Consider the following 9,422-nt stretch of genomic DNA (forward strand, 5'->3'; position numbering starts at 1 on the left):
TATATATATTGCATCATTTGTTTCAGATTCATCAAAGGTTACATAAATAGAGGACAAGCAAAAAGCACAGACAACTCAGAGTATCTGGCCTTTGTGAGGCAAAGTTACTTAAACAGACTGAAAAATAACCTGCCAAAGACTGTTCTGGATAAAACCACCTGGCTAACTCCTCCAGCTGTGCTGACAGAGGTACGTCGACAAAAAGCAATGCAATAACGGCAGGTAAAACTCTGAATGATTTGATTATTTGTATAGACATCAGAGATGCTGCGTAAGCTCCACTACCGATTGATGGTGCGGAAATACGTGAGAGGAATCACACCTCAGAAGAAAGCGCAGGTAAAACACCACGCAAACTGAAAAACTGTTTCACCTTCAGACTAAAGTTCTTATTTTTTAATCTTCTTTTTACAGCTTCAGCTGAAGTTTGTTACAAGCTCTATCTTCAAAGGTAAAAAGGAAAGTTACCCACAGAGCATCGCTCAGCCGTTTCTGAACACAAGAATCAGTAAGTCTCAGAGAAAAATCCCACTGTTGTTTCAGTTTTAAACAATTGTGTTGACGTATTTTAACACCTCTATAGGTGACCAAGAGATAAACATGAGGGTTCTCAGTATGATTCGCAATGAGCAAATCAAGGTAATAAAATAAGATCACTAGTTTCAGCGTCACGTCWAACAGCACTAACTGTGTTATATGTTTCTGTAGTACAGCGTTCCAGTGATTAAATACGACAGGAATGGCTTCAAACCGAGGCCGAGGCAGCTCATCCTCACTCAGACTGCTGCCTATGTGGTGGAGGAGGCCAAAATCAAACAGAGAGTGGTCTACACCTCCCTCAAAGGTCAGACCCAAACAAATGTTAATGTAGTGATCATTAAAAATGTCACTTGGCTGATTATCATTATTATTTTTTTTTTACTTGTCACAGAGATTTCTGTGAGTAACCTAACCGATGGCATCATTGTGTTTCACATAACGCGTGACGACCCTAAACAAAAGGTGGGCCATCATTGAATACAAACATCTCCACACAAGTTACATTCGTTTGTATAGAATTAAAACAATTCTGAGGGGATGGATTTTAAATTATATTTATCACTGAACATTGTTCGGTTTTCAGTTTTTCGGGGGCATTTTGTCTGTTTTGTACAACACACACTACCAAAAGACACAATATACAATTCAAGCCACATTTTTAATCAAAGCTCGGGATGACAAAATACAAGAAAATTTGTTAAGCAGAAAAATMAAAGTGGGGTGCGTCACTCTTGAATTTGCATCCTTAATCAAATTTGATGCAACTAAACAGGGGGGGAGAAGTGACATTTAGTTTATTATTTTCACTCTGGTTGTTTCAGGGAGATCTGATCYTGCAGTGTGACCACTTGTTTGAGTGTCTGACCCAACTTAGCGTCATTGCTAAAAAACAGAGTGCTGTCAATGTGGTTAAGGGAAGGTGAGTTAGAGATCAATTTTAAAGGCCCATTGGCACAGACAACCATCTTAAAAATAACCTTAACGRTATTTTTCAGCATCAAGGTTGAAATCCAGCCAGGAAGAGAGACTGCTGTGGACTTTAGCGCTGGACAGGAGCCAATGGTTTACAAAGCCCAGAACGGACACCTCATGGTGGTGAGTTCAGCTGGGTAACGAAGTAGACGGTCTGACTGAACACCAATATTACAGCCTGAAGGTAATTTACAAAGAGACACATGAATTAGACTGTTTGTCACRGCAGGTCGCCACTCGCATGAGGACACGCTAACGTGTGTGGGGGGCAGAAGAAGAGACGCACAAGTGGCCCCTACATATTTTATTGGCAGACGCTAAGGAGCGGATCGGTCTACAGAACATACACCTGAGACCAGAAACTGCAACCCACAAGACATCCAGGATGAGCTTGCTTTAAAAAACTGTCATTTGAATTAAGAGTTTGATCTAAAGCTCATTTTAGCTTATCATCATGGTGTTTAAACAAAGATTTTCACTCTAGTATCAAATGTAAGGTTGAACCTCAACCTACAAAAGAAAAGTAGAGAAACTCACAAACTGCTTCAACAAGGATCTGATTTCTGGAATAACAAAGCCATATGTATTAGGATTTTGTATTTTCACTGATTGTGAATTAATAAAAAGAAACAAATYATTGTTTATAGAAATTTATTTGTGATAAAGTGTATATAAATATAAAACATTTACTTTTGTACAACAGACCTACAAGTACTGCGACCGTTAGACATTTCAACTCAAACCTATAGTGTGCAAACAGTACAATCTCTGATGAATGCTGGGATGAAGGACCGGTCTAATCTGACTCCATGTTAAGAGCTTGTAGACAGGGTTCCTCTTCCTAGTTCTGAGGATCTCCAATTCCAGTCATTCACTTCAACCTCAGCAGACATCATTCTATCAGCCTGGTACATTTAACACCTAAGGTCACAGATCAAATTCCCTCCACTTACATAAAAGGATTTGTTTAGTGGGGTGAAGAGAAATAAATTATTGGTAAAACTAAAAACAGACCAAGAACTACAGTAAAATGTTCCTTCCTTTGGTGATATTCTAACTACATTAAATGATATTTTAGAGACGTTTAATTGTCAGCAGGCTACAAAAAGACACGGTAATCTAGGAGTACAATATTGCCACAAAGTGGCCGCACTGTGTAAAACACCAGTTTCAGCCACTCGTGATGTTAAAGTGGATCTATAAGAACCACAATGACAAAAAGCTGAAAAGTATAATTTTAAGGTGAACACAAAGGTTTAATGTTATTCTTCTGTATTTCATGATGAGAGCAGGACCCTTCTATAACATATGCTGACAGTCCTCTCTCTCTCCTTCTCTCTAAACGAATTGATTAAACTGGTTGTTGTGCTGAATGCAAACATCCAAGCTTCTGTAGTAGTAATATTGACTTACAAAAAAAACAAAAAACAAAAAAAAAAAAAAACAATACAGCTCAAGCGCTGAACAAATAAAGACCAGAAAAGACAAAAAAAGAAGGAAAAAAAAACACAATCACCTAAATACTCATCTTCCAGTGGTCTCCTAGAAAAGCTGGTAACAGTTGGGAAGGCAAAGAGACAGGAGCTGGGTGTTGTAAGGCACAAGCATGGTGCAGAGACTGGCCAGGGTCAGAGAAACAGGCAGCTGGATCACAGGAGAGAGGTCACTGGTAGTGATGTGTGCGGTCATCAGCTCGTTTGATATGAATCCTTCGAAATCGCTCGATTCGTTCTCGCTCCTCATCCTCATCCAGATGATACGGTCGCCCCTCAGGTGTAACTAGAGGTTCTGGCAGAGCGTTGTCCGGACCCCGATCTTCTTGAGATTCGTACAGAAGGATGTTCAGGGTCTCCTCATAGATTCGTGCCTCAGGGAACTCAACCTACGGGTTTCACAAAAACAGAGATGTACAAAAAAAACTGTAGCTTTTTGCATGAATAAAGAAGAGTGCTGTTTAAAGCACGTGTGCTCTAACTGCATACATACCTTAGTCTGCTTCTTTTCTGTGGCATAAACAATGGAAGTGCAGCACACTTCAGCAATCTTACGGCCCTGGCCATAAAATGACCAACAACAAATCTCATCTCCAATCACATCTTTGATGAACAGTACTCGACCATTGAACCGCAATGACAGCTTGTCAAACAGTTCAATATTTTTTAGCATGTTGTCGTCAGAATTGCTGAATGAGAAAAGAAAAAGATTTATAATAATGTAAAAGTTTATACAATTATTTAGAAATTATAAAATCTATATCAATAAAAAAATCACCTGGTATATGAATATTTGTTGTTGCTTCTGTTACACAGCAGTTTCACAGTTGGCTGTGAAAACAAAACACTATATTACAAAAAAAAAATCTTTGTGGCAAATTTATCTTTACATTATTCACACAAATTAGGCACATTTTATCAGAAAAAAATCAGGATATACCTTATTTGAGGTTGCAATGAGTCTCTGCTCTTCTTTAGATGATGTCATGAGAGGCACTTTGCAAAGAGGTTCATATCTTACTTTGTTCTGAAACAAAGTTTTTTTTTATTTTTTAATAACAAAAAAAGCTTTCAGCTGAAGGAATGTTGAGGTATCTTGGCACATTTGCCAAATAAATTTTTTTACCTGCAAGGCAGCTGAACACTCATCAGCCAGGCCCTGGACAAGATAATACTTGGCTTCGGCGAGAAGCTCCTCAGTCTCCCGGCGGTTGTCTGGTAGTGGGACTGCTCCATCTCTAAGATAGTTGAGAATCGTTCCAAAGTGTTTCCCACAGCGATCAATCAAAATCCAACCTATAAAGATGACACAACAGTTAAGAGCGTAAAAAAAACAACAATTTAGAAGCAGCAATGGAAAACAGTGTTTACAATTTACACAGACATCTCACCTTCACTATCTGTGAGCACCTCCATCCTGCCACTGAACATCGCTTTGAGCATTGTGTCCTGCTTGGTAAGTGTCTGCATTGTAGTGTAATACAGCGCTCCACCCACATTTAATTTCACATACTTGGAGCTGGGGCTGGAGCCTTTGAAAGATGTAGTTCGTGTTGTAGCTGCCGGCACTGCCGAGCTCACCACAGTCTCTCCTGACATCTTTTCCTGGAAGAACACAAAACACAGCAAAATGACATATGGATCCCACAAAAAAGATCCATCTCATGGTACTTCTGTTTAAACTCTGTTACAAATTTTACTGAATAAACCATGGTTATCTGATAAAACACGCTGCACATGATCACACTGAATACACATTTAATCATATTGATGTACATTTTTTTTCTTTCCTCTCACTTGAGATCTGTAGCTCARGATCATTAAGACCACCTCATCAAGACATAGAAACCTTACATACCTTAAAGCCTGTCACAAACACTCGATCTGATAATGATGTACGTCTCTGTTACTTTGTAAGTTGCTTTTGATAACAGTATTTGATGAAACACTAAACAGTTTGATAAATCATACCCACAGTGTCTGACACTACACCCTCAAAATACTCTACAGTGGGTGATAAACAGTAACAGAAAACTTGCTATAAGACTCCTAACAAGATTCACAAGCCTGGTTTTAAAACTTTCTTTACCAAGTGGAGAAGACCATATAGTACTGTGTATGTCCTAACACTAGGATTCAAATTATATTCCGATCTTTAAATCTGTTTGGATCCTCAACAATTTTTAAAATAATTATTTACATATTTATCCTTTACCCAGCGATTTAACTAAATTTTAAGCAGATGAGTAAAGTCTGAAGTACTGTTTGATCWTTGGGGTGTTGCTAACTTATGATTTCGCAGATTGATCACGTGAAAGAGTGTTGAATGAAAATAAAGTTTTACAACGTGTTGGCTACTAAATCAAAAGAAACAACTACCATTGCTATGTTTGAACAAAGTTTGTATATTTTTCTAGCACAAACCCGTAAATAGCATTTCAGTAGCCACACTGGGCCTAGCAAGCTAATTAGCATCAACCATTGTAATCGACAATGTTCTACATCAAATATGGAGTATTACAGCGTAAAGTGCTAAAAATTAACATTTTAGATAATGTCATTTTCATTGTTGTTCATTTGCTTTTTAGTAAAATATGTATATTTACCATAGAACCAAGAGCAAACTCCGTAAACCTCGCTCGCTAACGCCAGCCACCTAACAAACCACTTCCTTCCGCCGATCGCTGCGCAGTTACAAAATGACGTCAACTATTCCTATCGCTTTAAAGAGACAGTTATCAATATTTACTGAATTTTGTAGTGTTTTCCAGTAAAAGTACAATGCAAAACAAATAATTATATAGCACTTTACTTTCACGCAATTCACGAAACACAGCAACGAGAAAAACACTTTTAATTTCTTTAGAGTGAGCATTTCCGCTGATGGAGTAACAGTGAAATCGGTCCCCTCTTTCACCGCCCACCCATTGGCGTGCCCACCCAGCACGTTAAAAGGAACTTATATTTGACACGAACGCCCCTCAAAATTCACTCGTTATTACACAAAACATCGGTCATTTTACTAGCCTCAGTCTTTCCATTAGTATGAAATTTGATATCACAACCTGTTCGTGAACATTAATGTTACCCGGAATCATTTAATGCGACACGGGATTAATGGCTGCAGTCAATGTTGGCATCTCATCTCATTGTTTACATTTCAAAGCGGTATGTTTCCTGCGTTAGAAATACTGACATCGAAACGGGATTAAACATCACCCCAATATGATGCTAAATATCTAAAAATGTATGTAAAATATTAACATATAGTCTGCATCAAGCCGACAAGTTGCGAACTAGTCCTGAGCTAACAATCGCTGCTTGCTTTATCTTCTGTGTCGTTATTTGCTTTACAAGATGCCGAGTTAGTCCTTTTATTATTTCTCCTTCCTCCTGTGGGGATGTCACGGAAAGACAAATGGTTATGAAAGTATAGTGTCAGGTGAGCCAATAGGCCAGACAATCTTCCCGTCTGTGTCACAGGTAAGTTCACACAGATTCAAAATAAAACAACTGTATCTGAGATGTAAATAGAGCATATATTGGCTGGGATGCTACTTTGTATGTCATCTATTCCGCTGTGTAGATTACTGAAGCCCCGAGTGGTCTGCCTTGTTTTCTCCCCCACCTCTAGGGTAAACAATGTTTAGTGTCCCTCAAAGCTCCAAGTCCGAGTTCCTGGACAAAGCCAGACAGGCCAGAGAAGAAAGAAAGGGACAAAAAGAGAAGGAGAAAGCTGCAACCACCATTCAAGCTCTGGTCAGGAGGTTCATTTGTCGCTGCAGGCTCCAGAGAGAAATAAGGTGAAGAGTTCTTCTTTTTTTCCCCTATAAGTGAATCAAGTAAAATGTTTCTTAWTTTCACATTGATGTAATTGTTTGCTTTTGTCTTTCTCTGTATTTCCAGGAAAGAGGTTGATGACTATTTTCAAGCCAATGAAACTGGAACAACCAAGAGGAATGCGCTCTCCATTTTCAAAATTGCTCGGAAATTACTGTTTATATACGGCCAAGATGATAAGACGGTGAGTTCCTCTCTGTTTGAACATTGATTAGCACACATGAAATACAAGTAGGGTTGAAGTGATATACATATTATATAAAAATAACCGGTTATTATTAATATATAATATCTCATCATCTGCATGTGGGCTTGTTTTTGTATTTGTCACAACTATTAAGATTTGTGAACAGTTTCAATTATGTCAAATGAATTAATTCATTCAATCAATAAACATCCTTTTTTTAAATTGTAAATTGAAATTTTAATCATAATATTAATAATGAAACTTAGATGTTGTCGTAAAATTAAAAAAAATGTTCCTGTTTCACTCCTAAGTACAAATATCTTCAGATTTAAACTGTTRTTGAAAAATGCTAGTGTAGATTCATACTGTTTTTGATAGGCTCTTAGTTTTTTTAAAATACAAAATTAGTAAGTTGTCCATGACTGTGTGACTCAAAATAACTATAACTGTAATTTTTAGAGATTTGAGAAGCTCTGTCGTGCTATTCTGGCCAGCATGGAGGTGGAAAATGAACCTAAAGTAAGTGTGTTTGTGTCGATACCTTCCACACAACAAACATTTTATTTCCATCTTTTTCTCAGTGAATGTTTTTAAATCTGGTCCTCAGGTCTGGTACGTTTCATTGGCTCTTTCCAAAGACCTCACCATTCCCTGGCTCAAACAGATCAAAGATGTGTTGTGGACCTGCTGTCAACTTCTGAAAAAATTAAAGGTCAGTCCTAATGAGGTGTTGGAAATAGGTCCTGATTAAAATGTTATTGTTGTATTTTGTACATCATACTGTGGTGTTTGGGATTTATTTAGCCAGACATACTTCAAGACAACAAGTTAGTTACGCTCTACCTCACCATGCTGGTGACCTTCACCGATACGTCAACGTGGCGGATTATCAGAGGGAAAGGTGAGTCTTGAGTATAAACACATCCATTGTTGTTGCAGGACATGCCTTTTTCATAGAGACACATAATAGAGCCACATCGTTTACCATAAATGTCACAGGTGAAGCTCTCAGACCTGCTTTGACGAGGATTTGTGAAAACATCATGGGCCACCTCAATCAAAAGGGATTCTATTCCATATTGCAGGTTGACCATAACACCTCATATTTATACATTTTTTTAAATCAAGAAGTAATAAGAAGTGGCTTTTGTTCTTCTGCACTTTCATTTAAAATGAGCCTTTAAATTATATAAATATATGTGAACATTTATTATGTTTAGATTTTGCTGACCAATGGCTTGGCTCGTACTAAACCATCCCTCTCCAAAGGCACTCTGACAGCCATCTTTACTTTGTCCCTGAGGTACGTTCCAGAGCTACTCAAGTGGAGGAACCATGAAAATATGTTGTTATATCTATTTATATGGTTATTTCCAGACTTATTTTAATCTAAACCTGATATTTTTTTAGACCAGTCATCGCTGCTCACTTCTCAGACAACCTGCTAAGACCATTCCTCATCCACATCATGTCAGTTCCTGCCATTGTGTACCACCTTAATGTTCTGACTCCAGAGGTAAAAGCCCTTTGCTTTGCTTTGTGTTCTGGTTATGCTGCAGAGAGACTGCATGTATTAATCTGAAATGTTGGCACTGCTGTCTGCTTTGATCCAACAGTGCATGGCATCCATTCAGACGCATGAACTGCTGCGGAAGTTCATTTTGTTTCTCAATCGGGAGGAACAGTGTCTGGACATTTGTGTGTGTCTTGAGGGCAGCCACACACTGTGCTTACTTGGTATAGTATATTGGTTGAATAATACTAATGTCTGTACTTTCAGATAAGGAAATGCAGATGTGGATTGTTAACTGACTGCATCCGTCTCTTTGACAGGCAACCTGATTTACTTGGGTTACCTCAATGAGAAAGTCACAGAGGAGGAGGCCAACCATTTTGTGAAGGACCTGACTGACATGCTMTCGTACTGCCAGAGATACGTTTCACAGAAGAAATCCAACCTAACCCACTGGCATCCCGTCCTGGGCTGGTTCTCGCAAACTGTAGACTACGGGTCAGTGGAAATACTTAAAATATGATTAAATGAATTAAGTTTACCTGTAAATGTCAAGCATACAAATATGARCTGACTGATAAATAATTATAATAATAATTAATAATAATTATCATACAAAGGTGATCTGGTAGACTTAGGCTGGAAACATACTCACTCGGCAGTTCGGAGCGAGTATGTTTCCAGCTTAATTCTGCCTGGTCCTTAATGAGGAAATAAAACATTGTCTAAAAAAGAAAAAAAAAAGGGGGGGGGGTTCAATAACCATGTCCTTTGAAATAGGAATTGTAAAAGTCATGTAAAGATCTATTTTGCAGCCTCGGCAATGAATAAAAATGTTATGTTCTATTCTCTTTGCTCTCTCTCTCTCTCTCTCTCT

At 38.2% G+C, this 9,422-nt stretch overlaps 3 protein-coding genes across 5 annotated transcripts in view; 2 read left to right on the forward strand and 1 right to left on the reverse strand.

The window, feature by feature from the left end:
* The window catches only part of myo1ha (myosin IHa), a 14,615-nt gene extending 11,691 nt beyond the window's left edge, over nucleotides 1–2,924 (forward strand). Inside the window, 9 exon segments of the mRNA XM_014028951.1 lie at nucleotides 27–189; nucleotides 256–339; nucleotides 415–508; nucleotides 584–639; nucleotides 709–844; nucleotides 932–1,002; nucleotides 1,362–1,459; nucleotides 1,536–1,635; nucleotides 1,742–2,924. Of these exon segments, the coding sequence (XP_013884405.1) occupies nucleotides 27–189; nucleotides 256–339; nucleotides 415–508; nucleotides 584–639; nucleotides 709–844; nucleotides 932–1,002; nucleotides 1,362–1,459; nucleotides 1,536–1,635; nucleotides 1,742–1,768 (829 nt within the window). The 3' untranslated portion in view covers nucleotides 1,769–2,924.
* kctd10 (potassium channel tetramerization domain containing 10) lies at nucleotides 2,149–5,828 on the reverse strand. Its single transcript, XM_014028952.1, has 7 exons — nucleotides 5,612–5,828; nucleotides 4,397–4,610; nucleotides 4,132–4,301; nucleotides 3,946–4,032; nucleotides 3,784–3,836; nucleotides 3,499–3,694; nucleotides 2,149–3,394 (listed from the first exon to the last, which is right to left on the reverse strand). Exons 1-7 carry the CDS (start codon nucleotides 5,612–5,614, stop codon nucleotides 3,176–3,178), a joined length of 942 nt encoding a protein of 313 aa, XP_013884406.1. The 5' UTR covers nucleotides 5,615–5,828; the 3' UTR covers nucleotides 2,149–3,175.
* A 159-nt stretch (nucleotides 5,829–5,987) lies between these two features.
* The window catches only part of ube3b (ubiquitin protein ligase E3B), a 9,402-nt gene continuing 5,967 nt past the window's right edge, over nucleotides 5,988–9,422 (forward strand). The window contains exons 1-12 of one of the 3 annotated variants that reach the window (XM_014028954.1): nucleotides 5,988–6,252; nucleotides 6,363–6,488; nucleotides 6,640–6,808; nucleotides 6,912–7,029; nucleotides 7,492–7,551; nucleotides 7,640–7,744; nucleotides 7,837–7,933; nucleotides 8,032–8,117; nucleotides 8,253–8,335; nucleotides 8,443–8,548; nucleotides 8,649–8,769; nucleotides 8,866–9,043. In XM_014028954.1, coding sequence (XP_013884408.1) covers nucleotides 6,648–6,808; nucleotides 6,912–7,029; nucleotides 7,492–7,551; nucleotides 7,640–7,744; nucleotides 7,837–7,933; nucleotides 8,032–8,117; nucleotides 8,253–8,335; nucleotides 8,443–8,548; nucleotides 8,649–8,769; nucleotides 8,866–9,043 — 1,115 coding nt within the window. In that variant the 5' untranslated portion in view covers nucleotides 5,988–6,252; nucleotides 6,363–6,488; nucleotides 6,640–6,647. Of the gene's footprint in view, nucleotides 6,489–6,639; nucleotides 6,809–6,911; nucleotides 7,030–7,491; nucleotides 7,552–7,639; nucleotides 7,745–7,836; nucleotides 7,934–8,031; nucleotides 8,118–8,252; nucleotides 8,336–8,442; nucleotides 8,549–8,648; nucleotides 8,770–8,865; nucleotides 9,044–9,422 lie in introns of all 3 variants that reach the window. The other 2 variants (XM_014028955.1, XM_014028953.1) reach the window with 2 other exon arrangements.

Source organism: Austrofundulus limnaeus, unplaced genomic scaffold (genome assembly GCF_001266775.1).
Source record: "Austrofundulus limnaeus strain Quisiro unplaced genomic scaffold, Austrofundulus_limnaeus-1.0 Scaffold834, whole genome shotgun sequence".
In the NCBI taxonomy this organism is placed as follows: domain Eukaryota; kingdom Metazoa; phylum Chordata; class Actinopteri; order Cyprinodontiformes; family Rivulidae; genus Austrofundulus; species Austrofundulus limnaeus.